At 40.4% G+C, this 25903-nt stretch overlaps 1 protein-coding gene across 3 annotated transcripts in view; it reads right to left on the reverse strand.

Annotated features, from left to right (window-relative positions):
* Nucleotides 1-25903, reverse strand: part of ITGB3BP (integrin subunit beta 3 binding protein) — a 77937-nt gene that overhangs the window by 50251 nt on the left and 1783 nt on the right. For 2 of the 3 annotated variants that reach the window (XM_062191467.1, XM_062191466.1), the window contains exon 2: nucleotides 3492-3522. In XM_062191467.1, the coding sequence (XP_062047451.1) occupies nucleotides 3492-3522 (31 nt within the window). Of the gene's footprint in view, nucleotides 1-2554; nucleotides 2659-3491; nucleotides 3523-25903 lie in introns of all 3 variants that reach the window. The other variant, XM_062191469.1, reaches the window with a different exon arrangement.

The raw sequence follows: 25903 nt of genomic DNA on the forward strand, positions 1-25903 counted from the left end.
CTGTCAAAAAAAAAAAAAAAAAAAAAAAAGTTAAACATGGAATTTTCATATGATCCAGTAGTTCTGCTCCTAAGGATATAACTACAGAAACTGTATAAAAACATGTATGACAATGTTCATAGCAGCATTTTTCTAAATAGTCAAAAAGTGGAGGGGCCAGCACTGTGGCGTAGTAGATGGGGCAGTGCTGGAATCCCATATGGGCGTCGGTTCGAGACCTGGCTGCTCAGCTTCCAATCAAACTCTTGCTGTGGCCTGGAAAAGCAGTGGAGGATGGCCCAGGTACTTGGGCCCCTGCACCCGCATGGGAGACCCGGAGGAGGCTCCTGGCTCCTGGGTTCGCGTCAGTGCAGCTCCAGCCACTGAGGCCAGTTGGAAAATGAACCAACGGATGGAAGACCTCTCTCTCTCTCTGCCTCTCCTTCTCTCTCTGTGTTCTGACTTTCAAATAAATAAATAAATCTTTTTAAAAAAAGTGGAAATAACTCAAAAGTCCTTCAACTGAGGAATGGATAAGTTAAAAGGTAGCAAGTATATCCATAAGATGCAATTTACTCATCCATAAACAAGGAACAAAGTACTGTTACTTGCTACAACATGGAGAAACCTTGAAAATGTTATATTAAATTAAAGAGGGCAGGAACAAAAAGAAACAAATTGCATAACTCCATTTACAGGAAACATCCAAACAGATGAACTTATTTGATAGAAAGGGTACTAGAAATTGCCAGGGGTTGAGGGAAGAGGAGTAGTTTTTTCCTCCCGCTATCGGTATGGGGTTTCCTTTTATGGTAATAGAAATGTTCTGAAATTAGACTAGACCATGAGTATTTTACTAATAGTAATGAAGTAATCTAGACTGGGTATCTAAGTACAAATTAGCAAGTCCAGGAGCCAACATTGTGGCACAGCAGGTAAGGCCATTGCTTTCAGTGCCAGCATCCCATATGGGTACCCGTTTAGGTCCTGGCTGCTCCCCTTCAGATCCAGCTCCCTGCTATGGCCTGAGAAAGCAGAATGTGGTCCAAGAGCTTGGGTCCCTGCACCCATGTGGCAGACTGCGAAGAAGCTCCTGGTTTTGGCCTGATCCAGCTCTAGCCATTGTGGCCACTGAAGGAGTGAACCAGTAGATGGAAGACCTCTCCTGCCCTACCCCATTACGCACTGTAACTCTGCCTTTCAAATAAACAAATCTTTAAAATAATGTAAAATAAAACAAATTAGCAAATCTTCCTGAAAACCCATACCACCACTCCTTCTACAGCATGTGTACTGAGTGGACTTTCTAAGAAGAATGCTCCTTCCCGTCCCATCTGTAGCATCTGCTTCTTCTATTCCCTCTCTGAGGTGGCCTGAAAGAGACTGGGTTATGTTAGCTAGGTTTGTGGCCAAGATGCCAAATAACCATATAAATGCATCTGGACTGGCATGGGCAACAGTTTGTAATAAATTATCCTCACTGCTGAAAATTCATGTGGAAATAGTACTTTCAGGGCAATAACTGAAAAAATTGAAGTATTGTAGGTGATGCTAAATGGGAACCTTCTTCATTTCCTTAGAACATCCAGCTCTGGGAAGTCCAGCATATAGTGGTCCTTGCAGTGTCTAATATCTACATTATAGGAAAGACACAGGGATGACCCATCTCTAGCTTCTCCCATTAAGAGTCATGAGAAAATTATGTTTGTAGCCTCACCAAAACATCATGGAACATTAACCTCCATGAAGGTCTGTAGCTGCCTTGGGAACACTGGAAGTCAGGAGTTCCGAATACCTTTGGAAGACGACATAGCAGGGCCTTAGCTTAGGATAAACAGACTCCACTTGAACCAATAGGCATTAAGAAGGTCATCTCCCTTCCTTGGACCCCAGTTTCCTTCCCTTAGCATCATATTTGTAAGGTAAAATGATCAAAGTTTTGACTAGTTTGTTGCTTTACAACAATTAAGTACTCCTAGAATTATAGGTATGTGTTTTGAATGCTAATTTTCTTTCAGATGGGGTAAGGCAACCTCAATGGGATCACAGGCCATATGGGAAAATAACTGGGAGTCAGGCTGTTACTAGGTTGGATGTGTTAGTTAGTAGGGTGGATGGAAGTGAATATGAGAGAAATGTAGAGGAGAAAAGCTCAAATAATACTGGAATAGGACAAAAGCTGTCAGATCTAAATTCAGATCTATAAACAGATTAAGAGGCAAGCATATAACAGCTGACAATATCAGAAACAGCTAAGAAAATGGAATGAAAATCCTGGCTAGCATGCTGGGAACCTGCTCTGAGCTGGTTGGTGGTAGCTATGTGGTACTAAGCTAAGTCAACTGGTTTAAAGGCACAGAACTGGGTCAGACATAACACTGTGATTTTCTAATACAGGATATTCCATCTGAAAAAAAAAAAAAATAGAAAGCCTACCGTGATTACAACTGTAACTCCATGAAGATACTGGATTCTGAAATGGTCATTCTCTTCCCCTCAAATAATGTTTCCATCTCCCAGAGAACAGCTTTGGGGCAGCAAAGAACAGTAGTTCGTTCTAAGCTGGACTACTCACCTACCAAACACTATTTTGACCAAAGAAACAGATGCAGAATTATAGTCACAGCTGCATTCTTCACAGAACAAGGTGGATAACGGTACTCCAAATTGCTAATTACCCTGCAAATGATTTTTTTTTACTGTCATTGCAGTATTTTGCCACCTTTGTTTAAAATTTTAAAAACTGCATCTAGGAAGTTTTTTAAATTGTAAATTTCTGCTATGTTAAATACCAGTGAGCTTTCCAAAGATAAATTCCATATAAAACCCATCTCTTGAAATGGCATTTTCACATGGGGTTTTGCAAGAGCCCATTTATTGACTAGCTATTTGTTTTAATTTACTTTCTCACCAATATACTTGCAGTTAAGCTTACTGAGGTCATAAGTACCTTAGTATTAGTGTTTGTATCCAGATCCATACTTAATGTGAAAATATAATAAACTAACATATGCCAAGATATGCTGGCATTGGGAATGTGCTATAACTAGATTTACAAAAAGTAATAGCAACAACACAATTTTACTGTACTGTGATAACCACGGTAAAAATTTTTATAATGTTAGTATTTTGTTGTCTAATCCATGCCAGCATAGCTGAGGGAGGTGATTACATTTTTAGTATAAAAATGCTTATAATGTTTTTATTTCATGTTAACAGATTATATTAAGCAGATTAAAGTATCAGCATTGTTCCATATGTGTTTCTTATATATTTAAGGTGCAGATTTTTTTTCTACTAATTTCTACTAAATTATTTCATTAAGATTTCTAAATAATCTGCTTAAGCAAACATCTCAAGCTGGCTACAAATGTCCACACAATAGATTACAAAAAATGTTTTATGTGCAGAAAATGGTGTAACATGTCATATTGTTTTCTGATAATTTTTATATTAGAAAATATTAAAAACAATTTTATCATGTAATTACAAACTCCTAGACGAATACTTACATTTGCTTCCAGCTTCAGTGATCTTTTAACACTGTAAACAAAACATTAAAAAAGACTCTTAAATTTGACATTCTTTAAGTCAAATACTTAATATTTAATACTTAATATTTAAGGGTAAGGTATACAAATAAAAATTTTAAGCAACTTTTGCCAACTAATTTTTACACTATTTATTAAACCAGAATATCATAAGAATGCAATTATTTATAATGGTAGCTTTGTTTTTTATAGTAAAACACTTTATATCGAAATGGGATAATTATAAGTGGATCTTTTTTTGGTATATGTTGTTCTACATATGTGGATGGACTGCAATACAACTTAAACGCTAAAGTCATATTATTTGGAGTCTAAGTAAAAAACCAGTATATTGGTCTGCTTTATAATAACACTAATAAAAAACTATACTTAAGAGTAAAATAATTTACATACCTTCAATGGAGATGCTGAAAGTCTATTATTTGCAGAAATAATGTACTAGGTGTTAAAGGTATGAGCAACATGAAAAAAGTTTCGTACATTATTGTAGCTTTAAACATGATTCAGTGCAACCAGACTATGACTTCGCTGAGGAACAGATGCTCTATGTCTTTATAAGTCCCCAATCCATAAGAAACTATTTTTTGTTTCCTTCACTAAACTGAATCAGGAACATGCCAGGCTTTCTCTGTGTAAAATCTGTTCTGCTAAACTGGATGCCCAGCTGTTGGTGACAATGCTTAGAAAGGAAAGCTGAATATTTATAATACTTTATTTCGTACAGCTGTCTTCTAAAGAGCAGTCATCAACATTTTATTGAATGCAGACTAAATGTTCAAAGGAGAAAAAGGTCAATATAAATTAAAACTAGTTTTACCAGTGACAAAGTTAGCATTAAAAGTACTTTCTTATCCCTGAAAAACAGAAATTATTTAAAATAGTAGAGGATTAGAGCATAGTGCAAAAGATGATACTAAAAAGCTTATATTACAGAAACCACCACCAAAATTTGCATAATATTAGAAAATAATTTTTTATAAATAACTACTGACTTACAACATGCTGGATTAAAAAAAAGAAGAGATGGTCAATTTATGAAAATTACTAAGCAATAAATATTAAATAAAGAACTTAATCTCTCTAAAAAGGATTTACTTAATTTTAATATAGCTATATGTCTTACATTTTTAAATTAGTCTTTAGAGAATTTTGTCTTTCAGAACTTTACATAAAATCAACATGTGAATTCACAAAGAAGCATGAAGTGAACAGAGGTATGAATAAAAATTGTAAATATTATTTTAAATTTCCACGAGAGAACATGTGGTATTCATTTTTCTATCTAGCTTATTCATTTAACATGATGAACTCCAGTTCTATCCATTTTGCTGCAAATATAGAGATTTCATTTTCTTTGGCCTAATAATACTCCACTGAGTGTAGGTACCACATCTGCTTTACTCATTCATTCATTGATGTATACCTAGCATGGCTCTGTATCTTGGCTATAGTGAATACTGATGGAATGAATATAGGAATTTAGGTATTTCTTCCATATACTGATTTCATTTTCTTCAGATATATACCCAAGTGGATAGATGGGCCATACAGATCTATTTTTGGTTTTTTTTGAGGAATCTCTATACTGTTCTTTATAATGACTATACTAATTTGTATTCCCACCAAGAGGGTGTAAGAGTTCCCTTTTCTCTACATCCTCACCAGCATCTGCTATGTTGTCTTTTTGATAACAGCCACTCTAACTGAAGTAAGATGATACATCACTGTGGTTTTGACCTACACTTCCTCCACAGCTAACAATACTGTGCATTTTTTCACGTATTTGTTAACCATTTGTATCTTTTCTTCTGGGCAATGTCTGTCTGGATCTTCTGCCCATTTCCTAACTAGATTGGTTGCTATCTGCTGTTGAGTCTTCTCAGTTCCTACGTATTCTGGGTATAAATCTTTCATCAAGCGAGAGGTTTGCAAATATTTTCTCTCATTCTATCGGAAGTTTTATACACACACACACACACACATAAATATATATATATATATATTTCAATTGAAATTTAAAATACTGTTTACCAGAGGCTATGGAGGGTAGGGCAGAGGAGAACAGCAGGGAAGCTGGATAATGGGTACTAAAACACAGTAAGGTAAACCTAACAGATCTTGGTGTTCTGCAGTACAATGGGGTGACTACAGCTCATAATGATGAAAAGAGGAGTTGGCAGGATCCAAATACAAAGAAAAGATAAGCAAATGGGAAGGCTGGTTGCCTGGTATGTTTGGTTTAAGCTATGTATATGTATTGAAAAGCTGCATTGCACCCCTTAAAAATGTACAAGTATTACATGTTAACCCAAAATTTAGAATTAAAAAATGTTTTTTAAAAGAAATAAAACGATAATTTGATGTAATGAAAGGAACACAATTATTGAGTCCTGAGATGAGGTCAGTACCTACTTGTTTTGCTCTACATTAGGTTATATATTTTTCCATCACTTTGTATGTCTTTCTAAGATGGTGAAACTAAGTCTTGAACTTTGGGGGCCAGTGTGGTGGCACAGCAAGTAGAGCTGCCACCTGCCACACCACCATCCCATATCCCATATGGACCCTGGTTTGAGTCCCAGTTGCTCCACTTCCAATCCAACTCCCAGCTAATATACCTGGGAGAGCAGCAGAAGATGGCACAAGTGCTTCAACCTTTGCACCCACTTGGGAGACCCAGAAGAAGCTCCTGGCTCCTGGCTTCCTACTGGACCAGCTCTGACCATTGTGGTCATTTGGGGAGTGAACCAGCAGACAAAGGATCTCTCTCCCTCTCTCTCTCTCTCTCTCTCTCTCTCTTACTCTTGTTCTCTAAACTCTGCTTTTCAAATAAATCTTTAAAAAAAGACTAAAACTTCATTAGAAACTCCTATGTCAATGCTAAAAAACAAAAAGGCAGATAATTTTGAAAATTATTTATATTTAGCTTTAGAATATATTGCCCTATTTGGAGACATGATATGTCTGACATTTATAATACTTAAAAGTAAGAAATAAAAAAAATAAAATTACATAGTAAAAACATTTTTTATCCTTTGTTTTTAAATGCTGTAAAGATGCAATACTATCTTTTATCATTTTTTAAAGATTTATTTATTTATTTGAAAGTCAGAGTTTCACAGAGAGAGGAGAGGCAGAAAGAGAGAGAGAGAGGTCTTCCATCCGATGGTTCACTCCTCAGATGGCCGCAATGGTCGGAGCTACACTGATCCGAAAACAGGAGCCAGGAGCTTCTTCTTGGTCTCCCATGTGGGTGCAGGGGCCAAGGACTTGGGCCACCCTCCACTGCTTTCCCAGGCCATAGCAGAGAGCTGGATCAGAAGAGGAGCAGCCGGGTCTTGAACCGGTGTCCATATGGGATGCTGGCGCTGCAGGCCAGGGCGTTAATCCACTGTGCCACAGCGCTGGCCCCAGCAATACTATCTTTTAGAAGAACACAAAAAACTCATCCTGATATTAACTGTTCAAAATATTATTGCTTTGAGGTTGGGGCTGTGGCATAGCAATTAGAGCTGCCACCTACTGTGTCTGCATCCCATATAAATAATAAATACATCTTTAAAAAATATTATTGATTTATTATTGGTGGTTAATTCTTACAGAAAGTAACTAAGTGCTTGGATTTAAAAGGTTTGCAGATTAGGTCCTATGTTGATCTAAGAAGCCCAAGAAAATATAAAAGTAAACAGAAAAGTAGATTTTGGTAAGAAACTAAAAACATGATTTATTAAGGGTAACACTGATGTAGTATTCAGATAATTCAGACAATTCATAACCAACAGCTGGAAGTATTTATAAGAATCCTAAAGAGATTTAACAGAACTAGAAGAAATCACTTAGTTCAGCTAGTAGGGAAAAGAGTATGTACAATTTGCCTATAGTCATACATCTTGAGGGAGAAAACCTAAGAGCTCAGGTCAATGTGCATAAATCTCTGTTAAGGGGCCAGTGTTGTGGGGCAGTGGATTAAGCTGCTACCTGCAACACCAGCATCCCATAAGGGTACTAGTTCAAGTCTGGCAGCTCTACTTTTGATCCAGTTTTCTGCTAATATGCCTGGGAAAGCAGTGGAAGATGGTTCAAGTATTTGGGTCTCTGCATCCAGGTGGAAGGCCTAGATGTAGTTCTCGGCCCCTGGTTTCACTGGCTCAGCCTCAGCCATTATGGGCATTTGGGGAGCGAACCAGCAGATGGAAGATTCTCTCTGTCTCTGTCTCTGTCTCTCTGTAACTCCGCATTTCAGATAAACAAATCTTTAAAATGAAAACCTTTGTTAAACTAAGGGGAAGGGAATTAAAGAAGTGTAAACCTATTAGAAGAATCTATGGCTTTTTTTAAAAAAAAAAGATTTATATATTTTAGCCGGCGCTGTGGCTCAATAGGCTAATCCTCCACCTGCGGCGTCGGCACACCGGGTTCTAGTCCCGGTCGGGGCGCTGGATTCTGTCCCGGTTGCCCCTCTTCCAGGCCAGCTCTCTGCTATGGCCCAGGAGTGCAGTGGAGGATGGCCCAAGTGCTTGGGCCCTGTACCCCATGGGAGACCAGGAGAAGCACCTGGCTCCTGGCTTCAGATCAGCGCGATGCGCCGGCCGCAGCGTGCCAGCCACAGCGGCCATTGGAGGGTGAACCTACGGCAAAAGGAAGACCTTTCTCTCTCTCTCACTGTCCACTTTGCCTGTCAAAAATAAAATAAATAAATAAAAAAGAAAAAAAAAGATTTATATATTTGAAAGGCAGTTACAGAGAGAGAAAGGGAAAGAAGGAGAGAGATCTTTCACTTTCTGGTTTACTCCCTAAATGGACACAACAGCTGGGGCTGGGCCAGGAACTTCACCCAGGTTTCCCTTGTGAGTGCAGGGGCCCAAGCATTTGGACCCTCTTTTGCTGCTTTCCCAGGCACATTAGCAGGGAGGTGGATCAGAAGTGGAGAAGTTAGGACATAAAGCAGTGCCCATATGAGATACTGGCACTGCAGGCAGCAACTTACCTGTTACTCCACAATGCTGGCCCTGACCATTTATTCTTATCATTCCATTAGAACTGGGTCCACTGCCAAGTTAGCAGTTTTTAAATTAAGACTTACTATATGCACAGCACTCTTTTGCCCATGAAGAATCTGTACTACAAGCAAGAGATAATGCTAAATGGATTAGGATGATTTTAATAGGGATAGGAAGGGATGGATGAAACACATAAATGAATAAGCAAAACTTGATTAGACATATTGGGTATTTCCTTACAATTTCTACTTTTTCTGCTACAAGTATCACTTAATAATTAAAAGAAATACCTAATAGTTCTGTAAAGCTACAACTGACTCTTGGTAGTTCTGTAAAGTTAAGTGGCTCTTGTGACTACTATATTTTAAAAATGAGCACACTAGGGCTGGTGCTGTGGTGTAGCGAATAAAGCCTCTGCCTGCAGTGCCAGCATCCCATATGGGCACCAGTTTGAGTCCTGGCTGCTCCACTTCCGATCCAGCTCTCTGCTATGGCCTGGGTAAGCAGTAGAAGATGGCCCAACTCCTTGGGCCCGTGCACCCACGTGGGAGACTCAGAAGAAGCTCCTAGCTCCTGGCTTCGGATTGGCGCAGCTCCAGCCATTGCAGCCAACTGGGGAGTGAACTAGCGGATGGAAGACCTCTCTCTCTCTCTCTCTCTCTGCCTATCCTCCTCTCTGTGTAACTCTGACTTTCAAGTAAATAAATAAATCTTTAAAACAAAATGGGCACACAAAAATGGGCAAAGGACTTGAATATACATTTCTCTAAAGACATATTAATGGCCGGCGCCATGGCTCAATAGGCTAATCCTCCGCCTTGTGGCACCGGCACATCAGGTTCTAGTCCCGGTCGGGGTGCCGGATTCTGTCCCGGTTGCCCCTCTTCCAGGCCAGCTCTCTGCTATGGCCCGGGAGTACAGTGGAGGATGGCCCAAGTCCTTGAGCCCTGCACCCCATGGGAGACCAGGAGAAGCACCTGGCTTCTGCCTTCGGATCAGCGCGGTGTGCCGGCCGCAGTGCGCCAGCCGCAGCAGCCATTGTAGGGTGAACCAACAGCAAAGGAAGACCTTTCTCTCTTTCTCTCTCACTGTCCACTCTGCCTGTCAAAAAAAATAAAATAAAATAAAAAGACATATTAATGGCCAAGAAGCTCAAGAAAAGATGCTCACACATTCTATCATCAGGGAAATGCAAATAGAAATATGATGAGACACCACTTCCCATCCACTAGGATGACTACCAGGAAAACAACAGCAGAAAATAATTAGTATTGGCAGGAAGAAATTAGAACACCTGTGCACTGCTGGTGGGAAAGTAAAATGGTACAGCAGATATGGAAAACAGCATGGCAGTTGTTCAAAGAATTAAAAATAGATTTGTCTTAAGATCCAGCAATAATTCTTTACAAAAGAAACGAAAGCTGGGACACGAACATATGTATACACCATTGTTCACAGAAGCACTGTTCACAACAGCCAAAAGGTAGAAGCAACCCAAGTGTCCACCTACAGATAAAGGGATGAACAAAATGTGGTATACACATACAATTGAGTATTTTCAGCCTCAAAAAGGAAGGCAATCTGACACATGCTACAATACAGATGAACTTTGAAAATATTATGCTAAGTAAAATAAACCAATTATGGGACCGGTGCTGTGGCGTGGTGGCTAAGGCCATCGCCTGCAGTGCCGGCATCCCAAATGGGCACCGGTTCGAGTTCTGGCTGCTCTGCTTCCAATCCAGCTCTCTGTTATGGCATGGGAAAGCAGCAGAAGATGGCTCAACTCCTTGAGCCTCTGCACCCACATGCGAGACCCCAGAAGAAGCTCCTGCCTCCTGGCTTTGGATCAGCATAGCTCCAGGCGTTACAGCCATCTGGGGAGTGAACCAGTGGATGGTGGATGGATGACCCCCACTGTAACTCTGCCTTTCAAATAAATAAATCTTTAAAAAAAAAAAAGCCGATTATAAAAGGACAAATACTGTATAATTCTGTTCATATAAGAGTAGTCAAATTCATAGAAGCAGAAAATGTAATGGTGGTTGCCAGGGGCCAGAAGGAAGAATCAGAAACTACTGTTTAATGGGCACAGTTTTAGTTTTACAAGGACAAAAATGCTCTGGAGACAGATGGTAGTGAAGATTACAGAACAATGTGAAGGTATTTAATGACAGTGAATTCTGCTTAAAAGAGTTAAAATGGTTAATTTTATCTTGCGTATATTTTAGCATAATTTTAAGCAAAATAACTTTTAAATGGATATTTATCTACTGTATTCTAGTTACCTTCTTACGGATAACCTTTAACCTCTGTGACTTCTCACTTTAAGTTACTCAAATTTCTACTTATGGTCATAATTTAAATGTTAGATATTATTTAGGTATACCAAGACAAGGTTCACTGGGATCAAAATTCTGATTGCTATGATAATTATTTTTTAGTTTTAAAAAGATAAAAATACCTGATATGCAATTTTATATCAACAGGACAAAGTAAAAATATTTGTAGAAGTGACTATATTATTCTCTATGACAATCTTCTCCCATTTTATTTAGCTTAATATGTGGTAGTATCTTGAACAGGATTCTCTGACTCATCAGAACAGACTGAGAGGGTAAATTTTATTACACACTGTTACTAACACCAGTTATAATATTTAAAAAATTATTCTAGGTGTGAAAGCTAATTATGATTCTTAATCAAGAACCAAGAACACCTATCTCAGAAACTCACAAATGATTTCAGGTTCCCTTGTAGGCCTTTTAAAACAGTAGATTACAGATGATTTTAAATGACAGGGATAAAGGTGGGAGTGGAGTTGAAGAATAAACTTAGTAAAGCAGATAAGACTCAGGGAGCCTTGATGCTATGCCAAATTCTTCCGTAAGGTTGGGCAAAGCACATAATCTCCCTAAGCTTCATAATGTTTATAGTAATACTGGCCTGCAAAGTAGCAACAAATTTCTGAGTGGGAGATAAAAATATCACTTAGTATATCAGTGTTTCCATTTACTCTTCACTATAAGAGATGCTAATATCACCAGCTACCAACTTCACAAGAGTGTTTAGAGGATTATTATGTGCATGAGATGCTTAAAAATCTTTAGACAAAAGGTAACAAATTCACATCCCATGTGATTCCTTATGTGCAAATTGAGGTATGTGAAATTTATTTTCCATTCCATGCACAGGAATGAACAAAGAAGGAAGAATTTATATTTATATATATATGTGTGTGTGTGTGTGTGTGTCTCCTTTCTACATTCTCTTTTTCATTTAAGCCTATGTTCCTGTGTGTTCAAAACTTCTCATGGTCACACAAAAATATCTACCACAGCATGGGTGAGTGGAAGGAACAGCACTCCATTGCTGTAGAAGTATGGTTATTGTCTAATAAGAGTACCTAACGAAATTCAAATCTTGTTTTTCTTCATGGTAAAACTGGCCAAAACTTTTACCAATTATTGGACAATGTGTTTATGGTGTCAAAGCTTTCCTTATAAAAAGATTAACAAATAATCAGCAAAGCGTTCTTACAGAAGCCAAACAGATATATTTGGGAATATTTACCCCAGAAGATAAATGGATGGAAGTAAAATGCTCTTTAGTTTAAACAAATGAGAAATGTCATAAGATCACTTTACTAACTCATATTCTCAAATATGAACATTAATATTACTATCATATTCAGACAAAATGTGTGTGTCATTTATTGTGTGTTAAGTGTACTGTGGTACAAAATAATTTAAAATCAGTGCACACAGTACATATAAAGGAAGATCATAAGTATGTTCCTTAAAAGTTCTATTGGAAGGGTCCAAATAGACCTATCAGAATTAAAAACGGTAGAGGGTGGTATTTTATATACTCTTCTATATGAACTACATCTCACAACATAAAAATGACCCCCAAAAGACTAATATTGATATTCACCCTATGAGACTCCAACATAATCATCTATAAGAAGTTTCCCTCGTCAAAGTCTAGTATGCACCAAGGACCCTTCCACTGTAGATCAGTAGCACTTATATATGACCTCTTTACTAATCATGCTAAAATAACTTTTGATGCTTTTCCTCCCAACCAAGGAATTTATATCTTGCCTGTTAGCTGATGGGTTTTAAATTCTAAAATGTTTGTTGATCTCTTCCATTAAAATTCAAATTCCTAGAAGGTTTATCATCGGCTCATTTTGAATTCCCACAGCTGGCACAAGTGATTGGCACATGCGTGTTAAATAAATTAATGATTTACTTGGTTAACTGCATTTATCACTTAAAACATTAGTCTTAAATTCACAAATTGTTGTACATTTACTTCCTTCAATTTTTTACGATGCCTCAATTTGTATATACTTATGATAAATAATTTTGGTTTGAAATTCTAAGATTTTTAAAAATATATTTCCATCAATCATATTGAAGGTAGCTTAAATATAGGTCCTTGAAAAATGTCATATTAAACCAGTCTAACCTCTAACGTAGTGCCTTATGTTGATCTGTGTCTTATTAGTCAGTTCTCAAAAAAAATCTAAGCCATATCTTCAAATATTGTCTCTCCTGCATTTTACCTGAGACTCTATCAACCTATTATGTCCCACAGTCCCATATATAGGACACCTATTAAGTCTTAAACTGAGCAATAAATATCCCTTATGGCAATTTTGAAATAAATATTACACCATTGAAATACTTCCAGAATTGAAGACTTGGGAATAATGGGTTTAAGAAACAATTTTAGACTTTTTTCAATCTTTCATCTATGTCTCTAAATATCTTCTTCGTATCATTGTTCTCTATACTTTATTTTGGGTAATTTCTTCAGATTTATCTTTCAGTTCTCTAATTCCCTCTTCATCTGTTTAACTCTTGCATTAATTTTTTGGATAACTTTAAATTTCTATATAAGCTTAAAAAGTTGAAGAGGGGCCAGTGTTGTGGTATAGCAGGTAAAGCAATAAAGCGACCGCCTGCAACACGAGCATCCCCAGTGGGCACTGGTTCATGTCCTCGCTGCTCCACTTCCATTTAGCTCCCTGCTGCTACTGTGCCTGGGAAAGCAGCAGAAGATGCCCCAAGTCCTTGGGCCCCTGCGCCCACGTGGGAGACCAGGAAGAAGCTCCTGGCTTTGGATTGGCCCAGTTTTGGAATGGCCACTGCAGCCATTTGGAGAATGAACCAGCAGACAGAAGGTATCTCTCTTTTTCTCTATGTAAACCTCTGCCTTTCAAATGAACAAACCTAAAAAATTTCTTCAAAAGTTCAAGAATAGGAACTCTTGTTATCTTTTAACCAGATTTACTACTAGTTTACATTTTGCGCAGTAAACGTTCTCATTCTTTTTCTTCTTTTTGATTTTTTTCAACTTTTATTTAATAAATATAAATTTCAAAAGTACAACTTTTGGATTATAGAGGCTTTTTCCCCCCATAACCTCCCTCCCACCCGCAACCATCCCATCTCCTACTCCCTCTCCCATCCCATTCTTCATTAAGATTCATATTCATTATCTTTATATACAGAAGATCAACTTAGTATATACTAAGTAAAGATTTCACCAGACTGCACCCACACAGATACACAAAGTATAGAGTACTGTTTGAGTACTAGTTTTACCGTTAATTCGCATCGTACAACACATTAAGGACAGAGGTCCTACATGGGGACTAAGTGCACAGTGACTCCTGTGGTTGATTTAACAATTGACGCTCTTATTTATGACGTCAGTAATCACCCGAGGCTCTTGTCATGAGCTGCCAAGGCTATGGAAGCCTCTTGAGTTCATAAACTCCAACCTTATTTAGACAAGGCCATAATCAAAGTGGAAGTTCTCTCCTCCCTTCAGAGAAAGGTACCTCCTTCTTTGATGGCCTGTTCTTTCCACTGGGATCTCACTCACAGAGATCTTTCATTTAGGTCATTTTTTTTTTTTTTTGCCACAGTGTCTTGGCTTTCCATGTCTCTCATTCTTTCTACACACATACATATATGCATTTATTATATTCATATATGCATATTTCTGAAGCACTGAGAAGTTGAGACATATTACATCATTACTTATTAATTTTCCATGTGTTTTTACAAAAACAAGAACATATATAAATATCAAAACTAAAAAATATATCATTGAGGGCTGGTGCTGTGGTGTAGCGCGTTAAGCCACTATAGGTGCTGGTTTGAGTTCCGGCTGTGCCACTTCTGATCTAGCTGGTTTTTTTTCTTAAAGACTTATTTATTTATTTTACTTGAAAGATGGAGTTACAGAGAGGGAGAGGCAGAGGCAGAGGCAGAAAGCTCTTCCAACCACTGGTTCACTCCCCAAATGGTTGCAATGGCTAGAGCTGGGACAGTCCGAAGCCAGGAACCAGGAGCTTCTTCCTAGTCTCCCACATGGGTGCAGGGGCCCAAGGACTTGAGCCATCTTCTACTGCTTCCCCGGGCACATTAGCAGGGAGCTGGATTGGAAGTGGAGCAGCCAGGACTTGAACTGGTGCCCATGTGGGATGCTGGCACTGCAGGTGGATGCTTAAACCTGCTACGCCACAGTGCTGGCACCCAGCTCCCTGTTAACATGCCTGGGAAAACAGTGGAGATGGTCCATGTGTCTGGGCCCCTGCACCCACATGGGAAACCTAGATGAAGCTCCTGGCTCCTTGCTTCAGTCTGGTCCAGTCCTGGCCGCTGTGGTCATCTGGGAAGTGAACCAGTAGATGGAAGATCTCTTTTTCCCTCTCTCCTCCTCTCTGTAATTCTTTTTTTTCTTTTTTTTTTTGACAGGCAGAGTGGACAGTGAGAGAGACAGAGAGAAAGGTCTTCCTTTTTGGTTGGAAGGTTCACCCTCCAATGGCCACTGTGGCCGGCTCATCGTGTTGATCCGAAGCCAGGAGCCAGGTGCTTCTCCTGGTCTCCCATGCGGGTGCAGGGCCCAAGCACTTGGGCCATACTCCACTGCACTCCCTGGCCATAGCAGAGAGCTGGCCTGGAAGAGGGGCAACCGGGATAGAATCCGGCGCCCCAACCGGGACTAGAACCCGGTGTGCCAGCGCCACAAGGCGGAGGATTAGCCTGTTAAGCCACGGCGCCGGCCCTCTCTATAATTCTGACTTTCAAACAAATAAATAAATCTGAAAAAATGTATCGCTGATCAATACTTCATATTCAAATCTTATCACTTACCCTGATAATGATCCTTATAGTTCATTTCCCTCCAAGTCTAGGACCAATCTTGGATCACTCATCCCATCTCTTTAGTCTCCTTCAATGTAGAACAATTCCTCAACCTTTCTTTGGTTCTTTGACTTTGACATTTTTTAAGAGCACGGGCATTTTAATTTCTATTTTTTGTGGACTAACCCTCAACTTGGGTTTATAACTTTGATCAGCTAGTGCTTTTTTGGGGGGAGCATAAGTACAATCAAAATGATGTATCTTTTCAACGGTATAACTTGAAACATATGATGTTGATATATTGCAGTATTAATGATATGAGTTTGAGCATTAAGATGTTATTTGCCAGTCTTCCCCAATGCAATACATAAAAAATTTTACAAATAAAGAGAAATTGGTAATTTTCTACCATTCCTTTTATATAGTTAGCATTCTACAAGGAAGAGCCTTCCCTCTACATTATAGTAACATGCACTTTAAGCGATTCCTGTCATTATTTATTTTGATATTTAACTATCCCAGGTTAAGCAACATGCCCATCTACCCTTCACGCTGATACACTGATAATTCTTTGAGCACTTTCTTACTTACCATCACAAAAAAGATTCTCCATGCAGTCTTAGAATCAGCTTTTTCTCCAATGAGACCTGGTACTATTTAGTATTCAGAAATCAAAATGTAGGCACTATATGTGTTCATTGCTACTTATGTCATTGCTTACAGGCAGTCTTGTAGACAGAGCTAGAACACACATACAACATAGAAACTTCTATCTCTAATATGTATATTTTAAAAATCTATAATTTCATAATGATACCTCAAATGTTATGTCAACATACAGTATTTGAAATTCCTTTTTGCAAAAATGAAAAACATGGCTCCCATCAACTGCAAAATATCAACTAGTTTCAGAAGTGATATTTCACCACTGCAATGTTGTACATATTACAATATGTACATATTTCATTTAATTATGAAACACTCAAAACTACAATTTCTAGATGCTTATTGCTAGAATATTTCAGCATAGCTGAACTTTGTATATTATAATTTTTTCTACATTACTTGGGATTTTCTACATGCTCATCACTGATGAACCGTAACTTTACCCTTTCCTCCTTTCTTTCTCTTTTCATCATCTCTCCTTCACTTCCTTTTTTTTGAAAGGCAGAGTTAGAGAGAGAGATATCTTCTATCTGCTGGTTTGTTACCCAGATGGGCTGGTCTGAAGCCAGGAACAAGACCTTCTTCTGGGTCTCCCACCATGTGGGTGGCAAGAGTCCAAGCACTTGGGCCATCTTCTGTTGCTTTCCCAGGTCATTAGCAGGAAGCTGGATCAGAAGTGGAACAGCCTGGACTTGAAGTCCATATGGAATGCTGGTGTTGCAGGCAGCAGCTTTTCTGGCTTCACCACAACACCAGCCATCCAAAGAACTTTTTAGCATTCTTCAAGGCAGGTCTACTGGTGATGTATTCTCTGCTTTGTTTATCTGAAAATACCTTTATTTCGTTGTTGTTTTTTTTTTTTTTTTGACAGGCAGAGCGAATAGTGAGAGAGAGAGACAGAGAGAAAGGTCTTCCTTTTTGCCGTTGGTTCACCCTCCAATGGCCTCTGCGGCCGGCACATCTCGCTGATCCGAAACCAGGAGCCAGGTGCTTCTCCTGGTCTCCCATGTGGGTGCAGGGCCCAAGCACTTGGACCATCCTCCACTGCACTCCCGGGCCATAGCAGAGAGCTGGCCTGGAAGAGGGGCAACCGGGATAGAATCCTGTGCCCCAACCGGGACTAGAACCCGGTGTGCCAGCGCCGCAAAAGGAGGATTAGCCTGTTAAGCCAAAGCGCCGGCCTTTACTTCGTTTTCGAAGGATTGTTCTCTAGACAAAAATTCTGAGTTGACAGGTTTTTCTTTTAGCATTTAAAAAATATTATTCCACTGCCTTCTGGCTTTATTTCTTACAAGAAATTAGCTTTTACTAAATAGTTTTTCCAATACATAAAGTACCAATTTTCCATGGTTGATTTCAAGATTATTCTCCCTTCATTTTTAGTTTTCATCAGTTTGACGCTTAACAGTATATGTGTAGGTTATATATATACTTGTGTGTACCAACACATACTTACTTTCAACCGTAATTGGAGTTTATTGAGCTTTTGAATTTGTAATTTTGTTTTCAGCAAAATTACAAAAATTTAGGAGTCATTTTTTTTTTTTTAAATTTTTGGCAGGCAGAGTGGACAGTAGAGGGAGACAGAGAGAAAGGTCTTCCTTTTTGCCGTTGGTTCATCCTCCAATGGCCGCTGCGGTTGGCACTCTGCAGCCGGCACATCACGCTGATCCGAAGCCAGGAGCCAGGTGCTTATCCTGGTTTCCCATGGGGTGCAGGGCCCAAGCACTTGGGCCTTCCTCCCCTGCACTCCCTGGCCACAGCAGAGAGCTGGCCTGGAAGAGGGGCAACCGGGACAGGATCGGTGCCCCGACCGGGACTAGAACCTGGTGTGCCGGTGCCGCAAGGCGGAGGATTAGCCTGTTATGCCACGGCGCCGGCATTTTTTTTTTTAAATGTATTTATTTATCTGAAAGGCAAATCTACAGAGAGGCAGAGGCAGAGAGAGAGGTCTTCCATCTGCTGATTCTTTCCCTAGATGGTCGCAATGGCTGGAGTTGTGCTGATCTGAAGCCAGGTGCCAGAAGCTTCTTCCAGGTCTCCCACAAGGGTGCAGGGGCCCAAGCATTTGCACCATCTTTCACTGCTTTCCCAGGCCATAGCAGAGAGCTAGATTAGAAGTGGAGCAGCCAGGACTCGAACCAGCACCCATATGGGATGCCGGCACTGCGGGTGGCGGCTTTACCCCCTATGCCACAGCGCCAGCCCTAGGAGTCATTATTTCTAAAAATTTTTTTCTGCCATATTCTCATTGTATTTCTAGGAATACTGATTACAGATTAGACCATTTGATTTTGTCCCATAATTCATGAAGAGTCTGTTTCCCACCTACCCCCACCTCTTCCTTTGATTAGATCATTTCTATTTCATTGAGTTCCTGGTTCCTTCTTGGCCCCACCTCAGCTCATGAGCTCATGCAGGCATCCAGCAGATGGGAACATTGTCTGTCTCTCTCTCTGTCTCTTCTCTCCTTGCCTCTCAAATAATATATATATTAATACATAAATATTTATACATAAATATATATATTAAATGAATTCTTAAAAACAGTATAAAAACAAACCTTGCTCATTATCTATGTTCCTTCTTTCAAGGATAAGCAGCTCTCCAATTTCTACCTGCTTAGGGATGTTCTCTAGTACCTTCAAGTAGTTGGTGTCAATATTTTTTCCAGGGGCCGGCACTGGTGTAGTGGGTAAAGCTGCCACTTACAGCGCTGGCATCGCATATGCACGCCAGTTCGAATCCCGGCTGCTCCACTTCTGATCCAGCTCTCTGTTATGGCCTGAGAAAGCAGTAGAAGATGGCCCAAGTGTTTGGGCCCCTGAACCCACGTGGGAGAACCAGAAGAAGCTCCTGGCTCCTGGCTTTGGATCAGAGTAGCTCCAGCCATTGCAGCCATCTGGTGAGTGAACCAGTGGATGGAAGTCCTCTCTCTCTCTTTCTCTGCCCACCCCACCTCTGCCTCTGTAACTCTGCCTTTCAAATAAATAAATCTTTAAAAAAATATTTTTTCCAGAGTTTAAAACCATCTATGGAAGATTCAGTTCAATACAAACTACTTTGACACGGAATTTCATCTACTGAATTTTTATTTCAACAACTGTATTTTTACTTGTTTTTTAATTTACCATTTATTGTTTCATCTTAGAAAGATTTTATTTTTATTTATTTAAAAGGCAGAGGGACAGAGAGAGAGAGATTTTTTACACACTTGTTCACTCCCCAGATAGCTGCAGTAGCCAGAGCTTGCCCAGCCAAAGCCAGGAACCAAGAACTCCATTTGAGTGTCCCACATGGTTGGCAGGGGCCCAAGTAGTTGGGCCATCATCAGCTGCTTTCTCAGGCACATTAGCTGGGAGGCAGATCAGATGCAGAGCAGCCAAGACTTGAACCAACATTCCAAAACAGAATGCCAATATTGCAGGCACTTGCTTAACCTGCTGCACCACGACAGCAGCCCTACTTTCTAAATATCCTAATCACCCTCATTTAAAATGTGCTCGGTCTTTTTTTTTTTTTTTCCAATCTGGCCTTTTAAAAAAGTTTATTTAGGGGCCGGTGTTTTGGCGCAGTGGGTTAAGCCACAGCCTACAATGCCCAGCATTCCATATGGGTCCTGTTCCACTTTTGATCCAGCTCTCTGCTAATGAGCCTGGAAAAGCAGAAGATGGCCTAAATGCTTGGGTTCCTGCCACCCATGTGGGAGACTTGGATGGAGTTCCAGGCTCCTGGCTTTGGTCTGGCCTAGCCCCAACCATTTGGGGAATGGAAGATCTCTCTCTTTCTTTGTCTCTCCCTTTTCTCTGTAACTCTTTCAAATCAGTAAATCTTTTAAAAATGTTTATATTCATTTTATTTATTTGAAAGGCGGAGCCACAGAGCAAGAAATTTTCAATCCATTGGTTCACTCCTCAAATGCCTGCAACAGCTAGAGCTGGACCAGGTGAAGCTCCACCTGAGTATCCTACATGGGCTTCAGGGACTCAAGGACTTGAGAGTATCTGCTGCCTCCTAAGTGCATTAGCAGGAAGGTGGACTGGAAGCAGAGGCAGAGTTGGGACTACATCCCAGGCACACTAATAGAGAATACAGGCCTCCCCAGTGGCAGCTTAACTCACTGTACTACAATGCCTGCTCCTGCCTGGTTAGTTTTTAAGTATTTTCTTATTAATTGCTAGTTTTTGTGACTCAGCTTTATTGTCTTTAGACAGTTTGTATAAGTCCACTTTATAAAGTCCTAATTCTGTTGATTTTATGTATCATAACTTTCAGTTGTGGTAGTTACCTTTCCTGTTAGGTTATCTATGATTTTGGAATATTTTCAGTTGATCTTAACCTGTGGAAAAACTAGGGGCATAAACTGAAGATGCTGTCCACAAAAGACACACATTTGATTTATCACTGGCCAAAGGATCCTTACCAACCAGGAATCATTTTGGCTTCCTCCTAGTTTAATTCTTAAGTCTCAAGCTTAACTCCTTACTCTGCCTCTAGCCCATTTCTACCAAGTACAACATGAATGCCTGTAAATATATTCAGGAAAATTCCATTTCTCTTTTGTGCTGACTCCCTGTTATGTGTAATTTGGTTTTAATTCACTTCTCAATAGTCCATCAATGTAATTAAAAAGGTAATTTATGCAGAATCTAGTTGTTTTGCAATTGTAAAGACTTTTAGAGATTCTAAGCATTAGAAGAGTTTCTCACAACATTATAAAAATGATCTATTAAAAGAAATGCCTGAGTCCTGGCTCTTCACTTCTGATCCAGCTCCCTACTAATGCACCTGGGAAAACAGTGGAGGATGGCTGAAGTGCTTGGGCTCCTGCACCCACGTGGGAGAACCAGAAGAAGCTCCTGGCTCCCGGCTTCAACCTGGCCCAGCCCTGGCTGTTGTGGCCACTTGGGAAGTTAACCAACAGATGAAAAATCTCTCTCGCTCTCCTTCTCCCTCTCTCTCTAACTCTGCCTTTCAAAATAAATAAGTAAATCTTTTTTTTTTTTTTAAGAAAAAATGCCTGCATGTATCAGTACTGCTGCAAATATAGTTTTGTCAATCTTTGTTTTATACTTTTATCAAACCAATGCTTAAGAATGTTGGGGCCGCTGCTGTGGCACACTAGGTTAATCCTCTGCCTGCGGCACCAGCACCCCATATGGGCACTGGTTCTAGTTCCGGTTGCTCCTCTTCCAGTCCAGCTCTCTGCTGTGACGTGGGATAGCAGTAGAAGATGACCCAAATGCTTGGGCCCCTGCACCCACATGGGAGACTGGAAAGAAGCACCTGGCTCCTGGCGTCAGATTGGTGCAGCTCCGGCTGTTGCGGCCATTTGGGGAGTGAACCAACGGAAAAAAGACCTTTCTCTCTGTCTCACTGTCTGTAACTCTACCTGTCAAATAAATAAATAAATTCTTTAAAAAAAAAAAGAATGTTATATAGGGTCAGCACTATGGTGTAGCAGGTACAGTTGCTGCCTGCAGGGCTGGTATCCCATATGGGGACCAGTTTGAGTCCTGGCTGTTCCATTTCTGATCCAGCTCTCTGCTATAGCCTGAGAAAGCAGTGGAAAATAGCCAAAGAGCTTGGGTCCCTGTACCCATGAGGGAGACCCAGAAGATCCTGGCTCCTGGCTTTGGATTGGCACAGCTTTGGCCATTGTAGCTATTTGGGGACTGAACCAGTGGATAGAAGAGCTCTCTCTCTTTTTTTTTTTTTTTTTTTTTTTGACAGGCAGAGTGGACAGTGAGAGAGAGAAACGGAGAGAAAGGTTTTCCTTTTCTGTTGGTTCACCCCTCAGTGGCCGCTGCAGCTGATCCGAAGCCAGGAGCCAGGTGCTTCTCCTGGTCTCCCATGGGGTGCAGGGCCCAAGCACTTGGGCCATCCTCCACTACACTCCCGGGCCACAGCAGAGAGCTGGACAGGAAGAGGAGCGATTGGGACAGAATCTGGCAACCTGACCAGGACTAGAACCTGGTGTGCCTGCACCTGCACCACAGGCGGAGGATTAGCCTATTGAGCCATGGTGCCGGCCAGATCTTTCTTTCTTTTCCTCTGCCTTTCTGTATATCTGCCTTTCAAATAAAATAATTAAATATTCTTTTTTTAAAAAAAGAAAGTTGGCCAGCGCTGTGGCTCACTAGGATAATCCTCTGCCTGCGACACCAGTACCCCAGGTTCTAGTACCGGTTGGGGCGCCAGGTTCTAGTCCCGGTTGCTCCTCTTCCAGTCCAGCTCTCTGCTGTGGCCCGGGAGGGCACTGGAGGATGGCCCAAGGAGACCAGGAGGAAGCACCTGGCTCCTGGCTTCAGATCGGCGGAGCACGCTGGCTGTAGCATCCATTTTGGGGGGTTGAACCAACGGAAGGAAGACCTTTCTCTGTCTCTCACTCTCTCACTGTCTAACTCTGCCTGTCAAAAAAAATGTTATACTACTATAGTTTTAATGATATGGTATTACTTTAAAATATACTGTATTTAGGTGAAACGCTCAGTCATATTTCCACTTAGGTTCTGTTTATGGCCCTTGCCTATATTTCCACTAAACTAAGGGTCTTTTTGCTTTTTACTTATTAAACTCTTTATGTGGTGAAGCATTAAGCTGTTAAGTAATGTAAATTAAAAATATGTTATCTCAAAAACTAAAGAAAAGCGGGGGAGTAAGAGAGGGCAGAAGGGAGAAACTGGTGGAGGGAGGGAGGGAGTATCATTATATTCTTAGAATTGCATCTAAACCATGTGAATCTGTTAAAAACTAACTTAAAAAAGGAAATGTTACTTAAAAAAGATTTATTATACTTTCCTCAGTTATAGTTACTTTACTGGTAGGAGGAAAAAATACATTTACATTTCATATTTTTCATACTTAGATGAAGTGCTAATAATTTCATCAACCTTCAAAAAATGTATACTTTTAAGTAAAACAAATTGTAGAACTTTATCTATCACAATTCAAAGAATATTTTTTTACATGGTTAACTTTTACTTGACCTGACATATCATTTCATTCACCTCTCTTTGTAATCAATCCACAAAATAAAAATAATTGTATTACGCATTTGCATCAGCATGAATACAAACACAAATTGGCACAGTAAAATGTGCATAGCAGATCCAGAATTCACTTGTATTCAGCTTCCTTTTTAATGGAAAAATCAGCACATTTTAAAGTTCTCTTAGAAAACTCCCTTCAGTGCCAAGCGCCTGCATCCATTGGGCGCCAGTTTGAGACCCAGCTGCTCCACTTCTGATCCAGCTCTCTGCTATGGCCTGGGAAAGCAACAGAAGATGGCCCAAGCCGTTGGGCCCCAGCACCCATGTGGGGGATCCTGGAAGAAGCTCCTGGCTTCAGATGGGCACAGCTCTGGCCATTGCGGCCACCTGGGGAGTGAACCAGAGGATGGAAGACCTCTCTCTCTCTCTCTCTCTGCCCTGCTTAACTTTGACTTTCAAATAAATAAATAAATAAATCTTAAAAAAAAGGAAATCAGGATCATTAATGTAATTCATCTGCTTCCCCAGTTCCAAGACAGTATCCAAAGGACCAAAAGAAGGTAGAGATAACTTACTGAGAACATAATTCAAGATATAAATTTCGAAAGTACAATTTTGGATTATAGCGGCTTTTTCCCCCATAACCCCCCTCCCACCCGTAAATCATCCCATCTCCCATCCCCTCTCCCATCCCATTCTTCATTAAGATTCATATTCATTATCTTTATATACAGAAGATCAACTTAGTATATACTAAGTAAAGATTTCACCAGACTGCACCCACACAGATACACAAAGTATAAAGTACTGTTTGAGTACTAGTTTTACTGTTAATTCGCATAGTACAACACATTAAGGACAGAGGTCCTACATGGGGACTAAGTGCACAGTGACTCCCGTGGTTGATTTAACAATTGACATTCTTATTTATGACATCAGTAATCACCCAAGGCTCTTGTCATGAGCTGCCAAGGCTATGGAAGCCTCTTGAGTTCATAAACTCCAACCTTATTTAGACAAGGCCATAATCAAAGTGGAAGTTCTCTCCTCCCTTCAGAGAAAGGTACCTCCTTCTTTGATGGCCTGTTCTTTCCACTGGTATCACTCACAGAGATCTTTCATTTAGGTCATTTTTTGCCACAATGTCTTGGCTTTCCACGCCTGAGAAACTCTCATGGACTTTTTAGCCATATCCAAATGCCTTAAGGGCTGATTCTGAGGCCAGAGTGCTGTTTAGGGCATTTGCCATTCTATCAGTCTGCTGTGTATCCTGCTTCTCATGTTGGATCGTTCCCTCCTTTTTAATTCTATCAATCATTATTAGCAAACACTGGTCTTATTTATGTGACCCTTTTGACACTTAATCCTATCTTTATGATCAATTATGAACTTAAACTGATCACTTTAACTAGTAAGATGGCATTGGTACCTGCCAACTTAATTGGATGTGGAGTCCCATGGCATGTTTCTAGTTCTACCATTAGGGGTAAGTCCGAGTGAGTATGTGCCGAACTGTACATCTCCTCCCTCTCTTATTCCCACTATTTTTTTTTTTTTTTTTTTTAAGCAGGCAGAGTGGACAGTGAGAGAGAGAGACAGAGAGAAAGGTCTTCCTTTTGCCATTGGTTCACCCTCCAATGGCTGCTGCGCTGCAGCCAGCACACCACACTGATCTGAAGCCAGGAGCCAGGTCCTTCTCCTGGTCTCCCATGGGGTGCAGGGCCCAAGCACTTGGGCCATCCTCCACTGCACTCCCGGGCCATAGCAGAGAGCTGGCCTGGAAGAGGGGCAACCGGGACAGAATCCGGCGCCCCGACCGGGATTAGAACTCAGTGTGCCAGCGCCGCAAGGCGGAGGATTAGCCTATTGAGCCGCGGCGCCGGCCCCCACTCTTATTTTTAATAGGGATCCATTTTCAGTTGAATTTAAATACCTAAGAATAATTCTGTGTTAATTAAAGAGTTCAACCAATGATATTAAGTAGAAAAAGAAAACACTAAAAATAATAAAATAGTAATCTCCAATTCCTTTAAAAACATTTTTAAAGGATTGGCATGAGGCTGAGTGGTAAAGGGGCCACCTGGGACACCAGAATCCTAAGAGGGCACTAGTTCAAGTTCTGGCTCCTGGCTTTAGAATAGCCCAGCTCCAGCCACTGCAGCCCAGTGGATGGAAGATTTCTCTATGTCTCCATCTCTCCCTCTGTAATTCTGCCTTTCAAATAAATAAAATAAATTAAAAAAAAAAAAACACTTAAAATAAGTTTGTGATACATATTAAACAATGAATGTAAGATGTGCAAGTTTTAAAATCTTTTAAGAAAATAAGCAGGGGCCAGAGCTATGGCATAGCCGCTGCCTGCAGTGCCAGCATCCCATATGGGCACTGGTTCAAGTCCCAGCTACTCCACTTCCAATCCAGCTCTCTGGTATGGCCTGGGAAAGCAGCAGAAGATGGCCCAAGTCCTTGGGCCCCTGCACTCACGTGGGAGACCCAGAAGAAGCTCCTGGCTCCTGGCTTTGAATCGACACAGCTCCAGCCATTGA

This window comes from Lepus europaeus, chromosome 5 (genome assembly GCF_033115175.1).
Source record: "Lepus europaeus isolate LE1 chromosome 5, mLepTim1.pri, whole genome shotgun sequence".
In the NCBI taxonomy this organism is placed as follows: Eukaryota; Metazoa; Chordata; class Mammalia; order Lagomorpha; family Leporidae; genus Lepus; species Lepus europaeus.